This window comes from Chelon labrosus, assembly GCF_963514085.1.
Source record: "Chelon labrosus genome assembly, chromosome: 22".
Classification (NCBI taxonomy): Eukaryota; Metazoa; Chordata; class Actinopteri; order Mugiliformes; family Mugilidae; genus Chelon; species Chelon labrosus.
This window is the reverse complement of record NC_140355.1, coordinates 6,851,887-6,870,178: the sequence shown is the minus strand read 5'-3', so window position 1 is coordinate 6,870,178 and position 18,292 is coordinate 6,851,887. Positions and strand designations below refer to the sequence as shown.

The 18,292-nt window shown below is 41.3% G+C and overlaps 2 protein-coding genes across 2 annotated transcripts in view; one reads left to right on the top strand and one right to left on the bottom strand.

Moving 5' to 3' along the window:
* The window catches only part of unc13bb (unc-13 homolog Bb (C. elegans)), a 70,471-nt gene extending 61,357 nt beyond the window's left edge, over positions 1 to 9,114 (bottom strand). The window contains exon 1 of the mRNA XM_084572564.1: positions 9,021 to 9,114. Coding sequence (XP_084428690.1) covers positions 9,021 to 9,042 — 22 coding nt within the window. The 5' untranslated portion in view covers positions 9,043 to 9,114. The remainder of the gene's footprint in view (positions 1 to 9,020) is intronic.
* A 1,279-nt stretch (positions 9,115 to 10,393) lies between these two features.
* LOC311508175 (stomatin-like protein 2, mitochondrial) lies at positions 10,394 to 18,026 on the top strand. Its single transcript, XM_084572859.1, has 10 exons — positions 10,394 to 10,658; positions 11,400 to 11,552; positions 11,775 to 11,874; positions 12,015 to 12,073; positions 12,162 to 12,263; positions 12,354 to 12,488; positions 15,796 to 15,940; positions 16,135 to 16,214; positions 16,325 to 16,453; positions 16,651 to 18,026. The coding sequence occupies exons 1-10, from the start codon at positions 10,617 to 10,619 to the stop codon at positions 16,768 to 16,770; spliced, it is 1,065 nt and encodes a 354-aa protein (XP_084428985.1). The 5' UTR covers positions 10,394 to 10,616; the 3' UTR covers positions 16,771 to 18,026.
* Positions 18,027 to 18,292: the final 266 nt, after the last annotated feature.

Below are 18,292 nucleotides of genomic sequence, written 5' to 3'. Positions count from 1 at the left end.
AGGCACTGTTAATAGTAACTGAATGCAAAGGTTTGAAAAACCTAAAAATACAAAGACAATGCGTCAAATGTTGAAACAGAGAACAAACATTTTTGATTTTGATGTCAGCAACATTTTGCAAAGGCTTGGGAACTGAGGATACCAACTGCTGTAGTTTCTTGTTAGTTATAGGATTTAAATTGCTCAACAGTTCAGCTCCTCCTTTATCAGTTTTCCTTTCATAATGCAATAATTAATGCACCCATAGAAAATAATGTTTTCAATGAGTGGCAGGTGTGGACAGTAGGCAAACCAGCTCAACGCCTGCAGTCTTTAACTCCAGAGCCATGCAGATGTAATGCGTGCAGATTGCTGTCTGGCATTATCTTGCTGAAATAAGCGAGGCCATGAGGTAGAGTGCAGCATATGTCGCTCTAAGGCCTGCATACAGTGTTCTGTATTAATGTCACCTTCATGAATGCGCAAGTGCATACCATCACAAAAGCAGTTTTTTCATCTAATAATAACCACGTCCAGAAGACGTTCATGACGTCCTACTACCCATCGTAGATGAGCTCAGACATTTTAACTTACATTTTCTGGATACAGCAGTGAGCTGTGTTAACTGACAAACTGTTCCTGAGCCCAAGCAGTAATTTCCACGACAGATTTTAATGCACTGCTGCCTGAGGGTTTGGAGATCACGGCCTTCATTACTGGTTGGTCAGACTGTCCCTTGCGTACAGAGATTTCTCTGAATCTTCTGATGATCATGAAATCCCTACAATCTTTGACATTTTCTGTGAAACAATGTTATTCTTAAATTGTTGAACTACCCACGCAGTGACCCTGCCTCTCTGAGATTGTGTGATGTCCTACCAATAGTATTTTTCAAGTCTTATGTTGCTGGTTTGCTTCCATCACAAAATAAGTACACCTTTTTTGAAAAACGATAGCATTTCTCAGTTTTGATATTGGATAAACTGTCTTTGCAAACTATTTAATTCTGCTTCAATTACATGCTACACAACATCCTAATTTATATGGAAATACAGCTGCAAAACCCAAAACAGAAGTGGTCATAGTAGTAGTGTATGGTAGTTTGTATATTAGAAACTTTACAATTGTAGTCACAAATGGAAACTGAACTCAAGGAGTAGAGCACAGATAATCCAAAGAGTTTCCTGTGTTATATTTTAGGACAAAAGGGAACAAAAAAAATGTGTTAGGAAAAAAAAATGTAGAAAAAAGCAACTGATTCCTCACTTCTTCCTGAACGCTTCCTGTCTTAGTGTGAAGAGGAAAAGAAGGAGTGCAATGTGATTTGGTTTTCTGCTTTCCACTAAGGCAAATGAGCTGGCACAGCGGCCTAATGTCCTCATTTACATGATGTTATTTAGGGCTGTGGTACACGGAGTAGAGGGCAATAAACAAAGGGGCCATTATGGTGGAAACTGATGTTATCACTTTATGTCCGTGGCTTTAGGGGCCATTTAGCTGAGCTAGTAACTACGTGGTAAGGGTAGTCGCTGAGTTCGTTCTTTCCTTCTGACCAGGGGTCCAACTCGTTTCATATTAAAGCTGGTGCATGTACTCATGTCAGTGGACTCTTGGGCCTCTCCTCTATGCAAGCAACCAACTTTTTTCCCTATATATTTCAGATTAATTAATTATTATTATTTTTTATGTTCAACACATTCCTTTTAGTTTTTAGGTAACAGCCACACTAATGATTTACTTCTGTTTCTGGTGTGGTATATTGTCACTGTGTCACGACTTGAAACTTGAGTGCAGTGGAGTTTTTATCTACTACTACTACTTTATCTACTCTATCTAAGTCAAAATACCATTGGATATGGAGTCATGTAGATAAAATCATTATTCTACAAATAGATAAAACACACAGCCTGGCCAAAAAAAAGTCACCACCTGGATTTAACTAAGCAAATTGGTACAAGCCTCCTATTTGATAATTACTGCACTTGTGATTATCTTTCAGCTGACAACAAGTTATTTAACCCCAACTGATGCAATGAGTAGCTTCTCATTTCTTAAACAACCATGCTGAAAGACACATCCTATGGTCATGGAAAATATGTTAGTCTGTTTGAGAAGGGTCAAAGCACTGGCAAGCAGAGAAAACATCAAAGGAGATTGCAACTACTAAAATTGGGTTAAGAACTGTCCAACGTTTTATTAAAAATTGGAAGGATAGTGAGGAACCATCGTATTTGAGGAAGAAATGTGGTCGGAAAAAAATCCTGATTGATCGTAATTGGTGATTACTTAAACGTTTGGTGAAATCAAATGGAAGAAAAATAACAGTATAACTCGGGGCTATGTTAAATAGTGAAAGTAAGAGTATTTCCACACATACAGTGCAAAGGGAACTCAAGGAATTGGGACTGAACAGCTGTGTAGCCTTAAGAAAACCACTAATCAGTGAGGCTAACAGGAAAAAAAAGGTTTCAATTTGCTAGGGAGCGTAAAGATTGGACTCTGGAGCAATGGAAGAAGGTCATGTGGTCTGATGAGTCCAGATTTACCCTGTTCTAGAGTGATGGGCGCATCAGGGTAAGAAGAGAGGCAGATGAAGTGATGCACCCTAACCCTAACCCATACCTAGTGCCTACTGTACAAGCCTGTGGGGGCAGTGCTATGATCTGGGGTTGCTGCAGTTGATAATTTTTTCTTCGCTGATGGCACGGGCATATTCCAAGATGACAATGCCAGGATTCATCAGGCTCAAATTGTGAAAGAGTGGTTCAGGGAGCATGAGACATCATTTACACATATGGATTGGCCACCACAGAGTCCAGACCTTAACCCCATTGGAAATAAATCTTGTGACATTGCAGAAGCTTATCGAAACAATGCCACAGCGAATGCGTGCTGTAATCAGAGCTAAAGGCGGTCCACTGAAATATTAGAATATTTTTTTGGTGGTGACATTTTTTTGGCCAGGCAGTGTATAAAATAGATGTGCGTATAGTCTCATAAAAGCTTGTTGTATTAAAAATATGCAACCCTAATCTACTCCTTGTGTAGAGTTCTTGTGTCAAATAACACAGAAGCCCAGGAAACCAGGGATTGAATAGTTGAATTCTATTGTGTTTATTAGGGAGTTTATGTCTAATTAAGCAAATAGCACTGAGAGTTTAACAGTCAAACATTTGGTTAATCTGATACATCAGTAGTGTATGGCAGTAAATTTGGTAGAGTAGTGAAAACAAATGCATTCTAATGTAACAGTCCTGTGTTTTCATTGACGGTGGGCTGGGCTAAATAATCAAGCAATTTCCCTTGTGGATGAATAAAGTCTGTCTAAGTTGAAGTCTATATCAGAAAAACTTTAAAAAGTTAACTCAATACAGCTTCACAGCATCACAAACTACATCCTCCAAAACGATCATACATTGGAATTACCAATGCCTTTCTCGTGTAAATCAGCATGAATCGAGCATTGGAACAGTCATGAAACTAAGACTGAGTGCAGGTCTTCAACGGGAGTGCCTGTTAAGAACCACAGATAAAAGAAAGATAAAATAAAATAAAAATAAGTAAAATAAAATCTAGTAAAATAAAATAAAAATAGTATAAGCAAAAATGTACAAATTAGCATATGAATAAGAAAAAATTTATGATTTGGCGACCTGCTGCCACTCTTTCAGGCACCCAGGGGAGAAAAAACAACTTGTGCAAAACCAAGCAGAGCATTTCATAGTTCCAAATAACAGGACATGATTAATGGAAGGTCAGCCAGAAAGCTGGGAGGTAGGAACAGGAAGTGACACCAGAATCTACAACTGCTGCAAGCAGTTGCGTACTTCCGCTTCGTGCTGGATCTGATCAGGTGGAGCCAGTGTAAGAGGGAAAGAGAGAGAGAGAGAGCCAGAGAGAGGGGGAGAGAGAGCAACAGATGGCCAGAGGATTACTCCCACAATCTCTAAGCGCTCTCTCTCTGTCTCACTCTGCCTCTTTCTCTAATAATTCCACTACTCTGCTGCTCGCTCCATCACGGCCCCTCTCATCCTTTCTAAAATTATTTTCTTGTAATACCTCCTCAGCCACTGATTCTGCAGAGGCAAAAGCAGATTCAGAGCTCTGTGGTTTAAAGAACGCCTTTGTTGTGCGCGATAAGCTGCCGCATCGCTGTTTTCTACCAATATGACTCAAGATAAACAGAGGTGTCGGCGTACAAAAGGAGCAGCCATGCATGAAACAAGATTCTGTGTGTCCACATCCTGTGTGGACACTGTTCGGCTGGCAACACAACAGAACTTCCAAAGGAGGAGGCACGGAGTCAATTCACCAGCACAAAACGATCAGCTGTTCATGAGCGCTACGGTGACTAGTTGATTAATTGGTCGATTGGCGCAGAGTTGATCCACGGTCGCCAAAAAGTTATGACTCCTAGTTCGCAAATTTTTGAGTTTGCACTTTGTAATAATGTATTGGACTGGCATTTAATCAACTACAGAATAACTAGAGGTGATCCACTGACAGGCATTGGGATATCTATAAATCTAGCGTCTATAAATGTAGTATTTTATCATGTATTGCTTGCTAGAAATAAGGATAACACCCTACTTCACAAGGCTTCTACAAATGATTCAGTTCAATATTTTTTCTTATTCAAATAAAGGATCTATCTATAGAGAGTGTCATACACTGATCAGGCATGACATTATGACCACCTTGTGACTCATCAGAGAATGGACATGGACCTTATGAGCGTGTCCTGTGGTGTCTGGCAACAGAATGTTGTTAGTGGGGGCTTTTGAGTCCTATGGGTTGAGGGGAGGGGTCTCTGTGGATCAGGTTTGTTCCAGTGCATCCCACAGTTACTTGATCAGTTTGGGATCTAGTGAATTTGGAGGCCAGATCAACACTTTGTGCTGTTTTTCATGTTTTTTTTTTAGCTCTTCCTAAACTGTTTTTGTGTGTGTGTCTGTGTCTGGCTGCATCCTGCTGGGGATGGCTGCTGCCAACAAGGAGCATCGTTGCTATGGGGTGGGGGTGCCTGGTCTGGTCTAGATGGGTGGTATATGTCTAAGTAACAACAGAACCAGTAGAACTTTGAATTGTCACAAGATGATCAATGTTATTTACTTCTCCTGTCAGTGGTCATAATGTTATGCCTGATCGATGCATTCTGTAAAGAGTGATATTGCTGAGTTTGCCATTTGCAATACTGACCTGCATAAAAAAAAAAAAACCTGTTTTGAATGGGAATACATTAACTTTATGTAACACACATATACTCTGTATTGCTTAAATGTTGTACATCCCAACACTGTCCAGCACAGTTTGTCTGCCTACTCTATTCCAATGACCTACAGGATGATTTCCGTTCTGCACAGATCATCGTCACACCTACCATCAAGTCGCTGGATGACACCGGGTGATGGACAGCAAAGGAAACAGCGCCATTAACACTGTCCGCAACCACTTTCCTCAGAAACTTGTGGGAGACCGTACAACCTGCCGTCACCACAAAAGCTTTCTTCATATATAAGGTTGAGCACGTAAAAGCTCTTATGGACTCCTCCTCCTCCTTCAAAACAATAAAGACTGGTCTGGTACCAACTACTACTCTCAGAAGTAGCTAAGCATTACATGACTAAACTGATCACACGTCTCGAATAGCATCTGTGAACCTCCAATACAGCGGCATCGTGGCGTCCATGTGAGATGTGTCCACTCAGCCCTGCCTTGATCCACAGCAGGAGTCTCCCCCACATGTCCACTCTTAAGGGCGACCACTTATCTGTTGTGTAAAGACATCGCCATGGAGATGAAGCATCTCAACTAGCAATAAATAGGCAACGCTGTCAAGCTGCGCTGTCACGGGATGAGTCACAACATCAGCTAATCACACAACCCCTGCCCAAGCACCCTTTGCTCTGTTATCTATTGGTTGCATAAATCCAACTAGCTTTAATTTCACCGATCAATACTTGAACCCTTTGAAAGCTCCGCACTGAAAAGCCCCCGTTTAGTAAAATAACTCTTGATTGCCAGAACCATTGAGCTAAACTTTGTCGAGTGAGTGCCACCAAACTGATTCGCTTCTTGGTGACATTTCCCCCGCCCAGGAGCTTTTCTCTCTCTCAGCTTGTTCCATTGATGTTTGAATCGCTCCCGAGGCTCATTGTTTTCGCTGAAATGAAAGAAATACCTTCTTTTTTTAGCTTGCTTTCTTTTGTCTTTTACTTTGGAAGTAGCAGACAGGTTTATAATGATTTTTGGGGGGGATTTTTCTTTCTGTGGGATGCCTGTTTTTGTATCATAAAACAGTGCAAACTTATATTTGCAGAGATTACCGTGCTTCATATCACTTTTAAGTCATTTCTGTTATTACCAGAAATCAATGAAAATGAGCTGCTGCATTTTATCGGCGAAGAAAAGTTTTGATGCACCGATCAATCCTTCATTTGCTTTACAGTTATAAACCAGAGTTGAAACGACATAGAAACAGTCAAATCAGCTTCTGATGTGTGAGAAAATCTCTCCATTATTATGCTTATTATGATTATACTGACCACCAGTTTGACATTACTAAACAAAATCTTGTCATGAGATCAAGAAACCTAAATAAATGTAGCGCACCGGGCGTCAAGATGTGAGCCTAAGGAAGTAAAAGGAGCAGTAAAAGGGGACTACTGTCATTGTTATCACCTAAAAGGTCATTTTACGCGCAAGCTTTCCTAAAGTGACTGCTTGCTAGCATTCCGAGCTCCTCAGACTGCGGCTTGTTGTGCTTATTTTCGGGAAGACGCAGATAAATGGTTTGTACAATCACATGTCACAAGCATTATTTGATAGTTCCTGCCTTTTCCAAACAGTTTGCAATGACAGAGTCTGTATGAAACCGTCTGATGTGTCATGATATTGTTCATCCTGATCTGTGTTTCTGATGAGGATCATGACAGTCAACAGCGACAAGGATGCATTTGCAAGGGCATTAAAGAAAGGTGTTTGCTTGATTGAGCAATCACAACGTGGGAGGATCTGATGAATATTTGAACAGGATTGCAAGAGTATGTGATAAGACCTGAGGCTTGAAGTCCTGTCTGTCCCCTCCATCAAATAACCAAACAACCAAACAAATACGTGGATAGGAAACTGTGAATCACTAAAATATTCCAGCCACGAAAAACCTGGTAAAGATTTCTTGCAGATATAATTTGGAGCTTTTGAGATCCAAACAACAATTAGACTAAACTAATCTTTCAGTCTGAAGCTGTGAACGTAATTGTTGTTTTCATAAATGCTTGGGACATATAAGGAAACAGAAATGGAAAGAAACAGATTTTATTCGTATTCACTGTCTCCATCAATTTGACTTGTACGGTAGTTGCTGGCTTCAGGATCAATGTTATTTCAGGAAGACAGATAGAAACCAAGAATGCTAAAAAGTTGTAAACCCTACTGTGAGTTCAGCAGCAGTTTCAACCTGAAGTCCAATTTGATCTCAGCTCCTTAAATCCACAAAAGGTCAATGATATTTCACAGACCACTTCTGTAACAGACGACATCAATGTGGACACAGACGGTAAAGAAACTACAAAGGGAAAGTGTTTTATAGGTCAGAGAAGTAGAAAATACACTGATACTATGGTCCGTCTATCACCTCCTGCCACAGGCTAAACTGATGCAAGCTGCAGTCTGAGGAGCTTTAAAAGCTAGCAAGCAGTCTGTGTAGGTACAGTAGCTATGTAGTTAGCATCCTGCCTCCTTTCCAAGGACACTTTTGCACATAAAAGGCACACATCAATGTTGTTTTTGATTGTTGTCACCATAAATTGTCATCACACATGTAGCTACCAGTACGTCCTCTAAGATCACTGATTGGTTGGATCACTAAGGTGAAACCTTCTCCCGTAACTTTGTGAGCACCCAGCACACTGCCTCTTTGAAGCATCTTAATTTAAAAAAAAAAAAAAAGATAACATTTCAATGTCACATTTTTGCTTTTGTCTGCTTGGGCCTCAGGCTGTCAAAGAAAACACACATTTGTTGTCCATACATAGTATAGCAGCCTCTAAGTGACAGTCTAAATCAGCAACACATGAGCGTGAATGTGAAGTAGTACTGGGGGGAAAGATCCGACATTACAGACTGCATGCAAGTGTAGGTAAAATAAAATAAGCCTGCATCTGTGTTTCCCAGCTAGCAGGACGTTTTTCCCCTCCTTCCTCTGTCCTCCACCCCCCCCCCCCCCTCCTTTTGGCAGAACAGAACTGAATTACTGGGCATCGGCCTTGTTATCACAGAATTGGATATTGCATAATGTGCTTTGCAGCTGTAAAGGACGCTCCAGGATGCTAGAGCGGGATTCACCAACTTTTTCCCCGTATTAACCCATCCCTGGCTGCTTCGGATGCTGACATGCATCCATTAAAAGAAAACCAGATCCTTATTTGGTTAAAAATAATATTACATTTGTGTATTTTTTTTACTTTCACAAGGAACTCAAATTCTGTTGCTGCTTTTCACTCATTTTCACTACTGTTTCTGTTTTGAATGTCAGAATCAACTTACAAGATAATTACTGTTTATTTTAACATATTACATCAGTTTATCATTTGTATTTGTATCCAGTTCTGAAGTGAGGTCTGATATTAAATTATGTTCAGGGCTACTGTTTGTTCATATTTTTTTTGTAATATCCCAGAGTCAACACCACACTGAGATTAGCGGCGGATCTGTCATTCTAAAACAGCTGGCATGGTCTGGGTGCTTTCCTCCAGCAACATAACAGGAAATATACCCTTGATAGTAAAGCAACTTCTTAAATTAATGTGTTTCATGACGAGTCTGTGTTGTTCAAATCAGGACAAGTAAGAGACAATGCTAATTACTTTGTTTTAGTTACTCCCTGAAGGAACATGTATGCTAGAAACCTGTTCTGTAGGATTACATTCACATTAACATGTTTAATTCTTCAAAGGGGACAACTATTTGAAACAAAGTGACAACTTATGTCGCTTCTAACCGTGTTAAATACAAATTAAAAAGGAAAAAAAAAAACGTACCTCTGACACACAGTAACGACATGACAAAGCGCGTCCAGCCCCAAAGCGAGTAGTTTCACACAGTTTGAAGAGCAGGCTCTCAGCGGAGATTTACTATGTGATGTGACATTACAACCTCCGTTAAATCACTTTTCGAATCGCTGGGAAACTCCGTCTCGGTGTTTACAGGTGGTTTCCTCATGCTGGGCAGAGAGCAGCAGCCCCCCGCCACGGCCACGCCATTATTAAAACTCTCATCACAGGTTCTCGGTGTGACGGACAGCCCGGGAGCACCGAGACACGGAGGGAGGGGAAGGCGGGGCCGAGACACCTGTTACTGGCGTCTGATGTGACCAATGAGAAGCCACTCCTGCACTGAAGGGCGGAGCCTCTTTGAGAAATCTGACCAATGACTGAGAGGGATAAGTTGGAGGAAGATACAGGTGACGCACACAAATCCCAAACAAACCAAACACCTTGAACTTTTTATGACATATTGATTTTTTCCCACTTATTTCGTATGATTTAATGAGGACTACTGTGTGTTTTAAATACTTTCCCCATGTTTTATTTATTGTGGCTTTAATCTGTTTTACATGATAACACCTGTTTTTAGCCAGATTATTTCTATTTATCTATTTATTTATTTATACATTCCCGATGTAATTAATAGGCTACATGTGTATTTTTCTCTTATCTTATTTATATGCATTTTACTAACTATGTTTTAACTATGTTTTGATTCATGTAAACTATAAGTTAAATGCTTTTTTTGTTGTTGTTGTTGCTTTGATGCTTTTGCAGAAGTTTCAAGTCAGGTTGGACCGTAACAGAACTCACCCCACCTGATAATAAATCCCCATTTTTAAGACATCATAAATTCATATGTAGCCTATTATGTTGCTCTCCACTATCTACCAGGTCTCCATCCACCATCATCATCCTCATCATCATCACGGGGGTTTTCTGCGTAAATATATTTCATAGCTGACACACCCCGCACCCCACAATATCCAGCATCTTTAACCGCACTAAAAAAATCAATAAATCAGAGAAAACAAAACGACAAACAAAACGAACAGCACCACCCCGTGGAATGTGTTGGTCATTACATTGATTACACAGGAGTCAGCGTTTAACGTCGCTGTTTTAATAGCTGCTATTAATATACACATATAATATGTATTATAATCAAATATGGATTCAAAATATGGAAGTATAAAAATCCATATTTGCATTGTATATTTTTATGAAAATCTCGGCTGAATATTATGTGGCAATTGGTAATTGTGCGGAATATAATGGGGTCTGTCATGCAAAAGGTTTTCGAAAATGAATGTAGTTAATTATTTCATCTATTAATATGGGGGTTGGCCTATAAAAATTTAAAAATTAATGTCTGTGAATGATAGTAGTTATAGCTGTTGAAGTAAAGCATGCGGAACCATAGCCGTACGGTTTTTGCTGCCCGCACCGGCGGACTTTTCTAGCATTGCACCAATGATGTAACTTTCATTTCCTCATCGGCAAGGGTCACTCACATGAGTGCTGAGTTTGGATAGAGTCTATCCCACGAAGCTCCCTCTTCTTTATACAACCACTTTATAGTGTTTCATCATGCTGCGGACGCTGTGTCGGGCCGGCGGGGCAATTTTGCAGGTAAGTTAAAGTGTTCCGTTGCCATTTCCGGCTTGTTATTGTGGACAAACCTGCCAGAGTTGTTTGTTGAAGTAGGCTAGGTGTCATTCAGAGAGCATCCGTGTGTTAATAATCCACGAAATGACACTCTTCGCCCTAATAGAAGTATCATTGAGTTAACTAAGGGAGGGCCTATTGTATCTGAAAACTTACTGGCATGCTAATTTATTTTTCTAGATAGAAAAAAAAGAAAAATGAGAAAATTGGAAAAATTAAGTGTTATTGTTACTATTTATAGATGCATACGCATTTTAACGTGATGTTACAATTTAGAGAATTATATTTAGCAATTTAAGACATAACTAAAGCAAAAAAAAAACCACAAAAAACATGTAAACCTTTTAAAATGTGCGGCAGTTGTGTATGTTTGTTTCCCTGTAATGACTATTTTGTTAAGTATTTTTAGTGTTTGTAGTGTTACACCCCACCCAAGAACAAGGTTTTCTTGTTAAAACGTTTTCAAGATCGAAGTTTTAAGAAATCCTTTATTTTGTTGAGACTTAACAAATGATCCATACTTGCATTTTGACCCCAGCCTCAACAGTTAATTTGTGAATCAATAAAAAAATAAGCGGTTGATTTGTTTTACGATTAACATATGTTCTGATCGGTCAGCAAGTGGAAGTGCTTCGCATGAATTTCTGCACCACCGTGCACCTTGTTAACTGATCAAACTGTTTTGCTGTAATCATGTGTCCGTAGCAAACCCAGCGGACTGCGCCGAAGTTGTGGGTTACACCGGCCCAGCAGCGGTGGGCCTCCAGCCTTCCCATGAACACAGTGGTCCTGTTCGTGCCCCAGCAGGAAGCCTGGGTGGTGGAGAGGATGGGTCGCTTCCACCGGATCCTAGAGCCGGTATCATCTCATAATTCTATTAGATACAAAACAAAAGCCAGGAAAAGTAAAAGATTCTATTGTCAGTTTATTTGGCACACTTACCAAAACGTACAAAAAGTACAACAGACTTACAATAGAGCGTCTTTTAGAACAACTTTTAGCATCATTACAAATATTTTAGTGGGCATAAACTTAGCATAAAATAAACTCACTAACACGTTTCTCTTTTACTGCTTGTAGGGTTTAAACTTCCTCATCCCCCTACTTGACAGAATTCGCTATGTTCAAAGCCTCAAGGAAATTGTGATTGATGTCCCAGAGCAGTCTGCCGTGTCCCTTGGTAAGAATCGTTTTTTATTTTTATTCAGGAGGATGAGAATAAAGGTAATATCTCTTAGGAAAGAATTTGTCATTTTAATACAGTTCCATAAAAGATCTAATCTCTGGGGATGCTCATTTACTTTCATTGTTTTTTTACAGACAATGTAACGCTACAGATTGATGGGGTGCTTTACTTAAGAATCCTGGACCCTTTTAAGGTATGCAGACAACAATTAGAACAGCTTAAAAGACTGAGAATGTCGTGCTCTGTTTAAAATGGCTTCTGTCACTTTGCTTACTTTCTAGGCCAGCTACGGCGTTGAGGATCCAGAATATGCAGTCACACAGCTGGCACAGACCACCATGCGTTCAGAGCTGGGCAAACTCACGCTGGACAAAGTGTTCCGGGTAATGACAGCACACTGTTTTGTCTCTTTTTTTTCCCCTCTGTCTTCATGAATGGAATTTCATGTATTTATTGACATATTTGTCTCCAAGGAAAGGGAGTCTCTCAATTCTAACATCGTCCACTCCATCAACCAAGCCTCGGACGAGTGGGGGATCCGCTGCCTCCGTTATGAAATCAAAGATATACACGTTCCACCTCGGGTCAAAGAGTCCATGCAGATGCAGGTGAGACGAACACGATGAGTTTGTTCCAAAAAAAAAAAAAAAATGACGGTAGATGAAGGAAATTCAGCATCAGGTGTTGGCGTGTTTTTTTTTTTTTTAATTTAGTTTAGATTTAAGTTGCTTGTGGGTTGAGTTCAAGTTAAACTCAACCACGAAACCTGGTTTCTTTTTGACAGGAAACTGTGCAGCGCTTCACAGCAGGCACATGATCTAAATTAAGAGTTTTGCTGTGTGGTCAGTGTTTTTTCCCTCTCTATATACTGTATATCAGTGACGTGCGGTGAGGTTTGTGGCTGGGGAGGCACCGATTTACAATTATGAACCCAATGGAATAGCTTAAATTCACCATTCAGTTGGCTGCTTCCACACTAACTGGTTACATTTCATATCTCAAATGAGCATTCTTTACACACATATAGGTATAAAGTACATATCTGGCCAAAGGAACAATGTCAAATCTATAGCGGTTAAGAGAGAATAAGCGAGAGGACGCGTTTGCCGTCGATAAAAATGTGCACAACCAGTATATCGATCTACATACAGAGAGGTAGCCACAAGAATCAAGAATCAAGAATCCTTTATTGTCATTATGTGAGAACATAACGAAATTTTGCACGGTAGCTCCTGGCTTAAATAGTGCAATACAAAAGATATGGAATAGGCAAAGTTTTTAACTATAAGAATAAAATAAGATAAAAAAGTAAAAATACAACTGTACAAATATATACATAGGAATGAGTAGTTAGCAGCAAACCTTGTAAACATAACAGTGCAAACATTGCAATGATTGTAAAGTGTCCATGGCGGGGGGGTGGGTGGGGTCAGGGGGGAGGGTTAAGTGTGTGTGTGTGTGCAGGACGGGAGGGGGGGTGATTGACTTCACAGCTCTGGGGAAGAAGCTGTCTCTCAGTCTGTTGGTTGTGGTTTTGATGTTTCTGTACCTTTTCCGTGAAGGAAGAGGTACAAACAGTCCATGGCCCGGGTGGGCGGGGTCTGTTGCGATGCGTCTGGCCCTCTTCTGGACTCGGGCAGCATACACAGAGTCCAGATCTGGTAGACGACAGGCCACAATCCCCTGTGTTGTCCTCACCACCCGAGCTAAGTCCTTCCTGTTCTGTGCTGTGCAGCTGCCGTACCACACTGTCACACTGAGGCACGGGATGCTTTCGATGGTGGCTCTGTAGAAGTTAATGAGCAGCTGTGAAGAGAGTCCACTCCGCTTCAACTTCCTGAGAAAGAAGAGCCGTTGCTGAGCCTTCTTCACCAGGTGTGAAGTGTTCACGGTCCAGGAGAGGTCGGAGGAAATGTGGATGCCCAGGAACTTGATGCTCCACTGCCTCCCCATGTAAGCAGAGAGGAGCGTGTTCAGTCTTTCTGGTCCTCCTGTAGTCCACTATGACCTCCTTGGTCTTGCTGATGTTCAGGATGAGATTATTCCTGGAGCACCACTGAGTCAAATTCTGGACCTCTCCTCTATATTGGGTCTCATCGTTGTTGGATATGAGACCCACCACGGTGGTGTCATCCGCAAACTTCACAACCATATTTGTGGGGTGGGTGGCAGAGCAGTCGTGAGTGAAGAGGGTGAAGAGGGCAGGGCTGAGCACACAACCTTGTGGCGTGCCTGTGTTGAGGATCAGTGAGGCAGATGTGGACGCCCCCATCCTCACCACTTGGGGTCTGTAGGCGAACTGCAGGCTGTCCAGGCCAGCAGGGATGGCGTCCTTGATGTACTTTAGGAGGATCCTCTCGAAGTACTTCATGATGATTGGGGTCAGAGCGACGGGGCGGCAATCATTGAGGCAGGTGGTGGTGGTTTTTTTGGGCACAGGCACAATGATGGAGGACTTTAGGCAGACGGGGACCGAGGAAAGCTGCATGGACAGGTTAAAGATGTCCAGAAAAACTTCTGCCACTTGGTCAGCACATGATTTCAGGGTCCGACCCGACAGCTTATCTGGACCTGCAGCCTTGTTGGTGTTGATCCTCCTGAAGGTGGAGGTCACTTGGTGCCGCTGCAGGACGAGAGGCTGATGTTGCGCCTCTGGCTCAGGAAGGTGTACAGTCCTTCTGCTGCTCGGAGAGTCGAAGCGTGCGAAGAAGCTGTTTAAGGTGTCAGGCAGAGTGGGGTCATGGCTGACCTGCTGGTCGCTGCGCTTGTAGTCGGTGATGGTCCTGATGCCATGGGCCTCACTGTGCCGTCCACCCATGGCTTCTGGTTAGGAAAGACCATGATTGTCTTTGTGGGTAGGACAGCATCAGTACAGAAATGAATATAGGACAGCACAGATGACGTGTATTCCTCTAGATCGGCGTCTACTTTGAACACTCCCCAGTCTGTGTGCTCAAAGCAGTCCTGTAAAGCTGAGGAAGCCTCCTCAGTCCAAACCTGGATGGTTCTGATGGTGGGTTTGGTCCTGCAGATCAGAGGTCTGTATGCAGGGATCAGTTCCACAGAGATGTGTTCTGACATTCCAAAGTGAGGAGCTGCTGCAGCCTTGTATGCTCCTGGGATGTTGCAGTAAACCTGGTCCAGTATGTTGTTGTCTCTGGTCGGAAAGCTTATGAATGTGTGGAATTTGGGGAGAACAGCTTTTAATTCCACATGGTTAAAGTCCCCAGCCACGATCACAGCCGCCTCTGGATTAGCGTTCATTTGGATGCTAATCAGGCAGTACAGCTCCTCCAGCGCTAACTTAGCATTAGCTCGCGGTGGTATGTCGGCACGCACGCACCAAGGACACAAGCTAACATCGTCCACTCCATCAACCAAGCCTCGGACGAGTGGGGGATCCGCTGCCTCCGTTATGAAATCAAAGATATACACGTTCCGCCTCGGGTCAAAGAGTCCATGCAGATGCAAGTGAGACGAACACGATGAGTTTGTTTAAAAAAATAAATAAATAAAAAATGACGGGAGATGAAAGAAATTCAGCATCAGGTGTTGGAGTGTTTTTTTTTTAATTTTTTTTATTTAGTTTAGATTTCAGTTGCTTGTGGGTTGAGTTCAAGTTAAACTCAACCACGAAACCTGGTTTCTTTTTGACGGGAAACTGTGCAGAGCTTCACAGCAGGCACATGATCTGAATTAAGAGTTTTGCTGTGTGGTCAGTTTTTTTCACTCTCTATATACTATATATCAGTGACGTGCGCTGAGGTTTGTGGCTGGGGAGGCACCGATTTATCTGTATGACGGGAATCATACAGAGTATACACTACGACTGTGAGCGGCCGGACCACTGCTCGCACCTGAATTGTCCTGTAACCCCTAATCACAGTTTTAACACATTTTATTCACTCTGCCTAGGTGGAAGCCGAGCGTAAAAAGAGAGCCACCGTGCTGGAGTCTGAAGGGATGAGGGAAGCGGCCATCAACGTCGCCGAGGGTCGTAAACAAGCCCAGATTCTGGCCTCGGAGGGAGAAAAAGCGGAGCAGATCAATCAAGCGGCTGGTGGGTGCATTCACTGAGCCAGTTCAGTTGTTTTATCTCTGCGGTATTGATCCAGCTCCTGCGCTTGGAGAGACAGCCCTGGCTTTCTCGCATATATATGTTTTTCTTGGTGATGTTTTACGTTGCACCCCGTTGGTATAAAATCTAGTGATCTACAGATTGTATGATCATAGTGATTATATGTCTGCTTGCAGGTGAGGCACAGGCAGTCATAGCCAAAGCCGAGGCAAAAGCCAGGGCCATCCGTATGCTGTCAGACGCTCTGACTGAGCAGGTAAATGTGCTTTTCTATTTTAATGGGCTCAGCGTAATTTCAGATATATCAAAGAGATTTTTTGGTTAATTGTGATTATTTATTTATTTTTTTCTGCGTGCATTGTACAGAATGGAAATGCTGCAGCTTCCCTAAGTGTGGCCGAACAGTACGTGTCTGCTTTCTCCAACCTTGCCAAAGAATCCAACACCATCCTCCTGCCCTCCAATACTGGTGACATTAGCGGAATGGTCTCACAGGTATGTATATAACACGGCAATGACAAAGGTTCCATGTAGTGGCTGTGACTACAGTTACGTGAACAATATTTCTTCTACACGATTGAAATTATTCTAATTAGAGATTCCAAATGATCTGATAATGCTGGCCTACGTTTATTTTACGTCATCTTCATTCCCGTCATTAATGCTTCTCATCTCATTTTCCCGCCACCCAGGCCATGACCATTTACAGTACGCTGGCAAAGACGACCCCGAAATCGCTGCAAGCGTCCGAGGAGAAGATCGAGGAGCATGCGAGCCAGTCGCCATCATCTCAAGAGGAGAGGACTCAGTGAATGAACTCTAAATACTAAATGACATAGAAACAGAAGAAACCATTTTTCGTTATGTTATTGGGATTTCAAGGCATCTCTTCGTGACTGCCGATCACAAACCCTCTACTAACAAGACAGAAGGAAAAGCCTCCAACTTTATAAACTCTAGATGTCTTGGCCTGGAGCCCTGGGAAAAAATCTTTTGTAAGAGGACTTGTAATCTGCTCCTACTATTTTCTATGTTTGGTTTTTGTCTAATTGGGAAATTAACACCAGCCTCCAGGCAAATCTACTCAAACTCCGGCAGGCTGAAGTGGATGCAAAAACATTGTCCTTAGCAGTTTATTTTATACACTGTATCTGTTAAGATATGTATTGTTGCATAAACTACTTGAACATGCTACCTTAAGTTTAAGTGAAACATACATTTGTGTTAAGTGTGTTTATTTTCTTTCTTTTGAAACTTTTTTTTTTCTGAAGCGGGCCCAAATAGCTGTACTTAGTTTGTGTGGGATTGTTAATATTTATGTGGCAATCATACTTAGCTGAGACGAGCCACCTTGTTTGCAGTAATCGGTGACAATTCTTTAGCTCCCTTCAGTATCAATGGAACCAGTTACTTGCTGCACTTCTGGCTGAATGCCTCTAAATGGTGGAGAGCTGCCAAAAGTGTGGTTAATTCACAATTCTCAACCTACGCTATGTTAAAAATTAATCTCCCAGCCTACTTTAGCACTTGTTTTGAAAATAGGTAAATATTTCCCTCTTGATAAGATAGGTACAAAGTCAAATCAAGTGTTTTTTAAGTTCCTTCTTTGTAGTCACCTCTTGTGTATTATTAGTAATATTTATTAAATTAAAAAATTCTCTGCACAATTTGGCAAGTTTTTAATTTTATATGTTTCACTAATTTTAATAGAAAATAACACAACATGATCTTGGCACATCTGAGCAAGTGTTAGTGAGACACTGGAAGGCTTATGATGACAAGTTAAGAAGCACTTCATTCATTCATTCATTCATTCATTCATTCATTCATTTTTTGTAACCACTCGTCCTCTGGAGTGTCATGGGGGACTGGAGCAGGTCGCCAGTCACAGAAAAACAAACTTGAGAAGCACTTGTTTAAGAATATACAAATATGTTGAATGTGGGTGAAACCGATCCTACATTATGATTTGAACATTTTGAAGTTGTCCATATGTGGAGTAACTATTTTTTTGTGCAGAAATGTGTCTCAAATGACCAAATAATAAATAAAAAGTTGGTTAACTCCGCCTTTGTATTTGCAAATGTATTTATCAGTTATAAGATATGGTTTAACGAATTATTTTCTCCATTTTCTTCACTGGTTAAAGGTTAAAATCCACATAATACGGAATGATTAAAAAAAAATCTTTATTCATTAAATAGGAAAATACAGAAAACAATCAGGTAATGTAATAAAGAAAATAGATATGCAGCATATTATAAGAGTTCCAAACACAAAGAAATCATTTAATACAATTGTTAGGGTAAGGGTTAGGGTTAAATGTAAAGAGAA

Excerpts from the sequence above, each read along its gene's own strand:
- LOC311508175 (XM_084572859.1), top strand. The coding sequence starts at position 10,617 with ATGCTGCGGACGCTGTGTCGGGCCGGCGGGGCAATTTTGCAG. Across the intron at positions 12,264-12,353 it reads CGCTGGACAAAGTGTTCCGG|GAAAGGGAGTCTCTCAATTC; the intron begins GTAATGACAGCA and ends TTTGTCTCCAAG. Across the intron at positions 16,215-16,324 it reads CAGACGCTCTGACTGAGCAG|AATGGAAATGCTGCAGCTTC; the intron begins GTAAATGTGCTT and ends TGCATTGTACAG.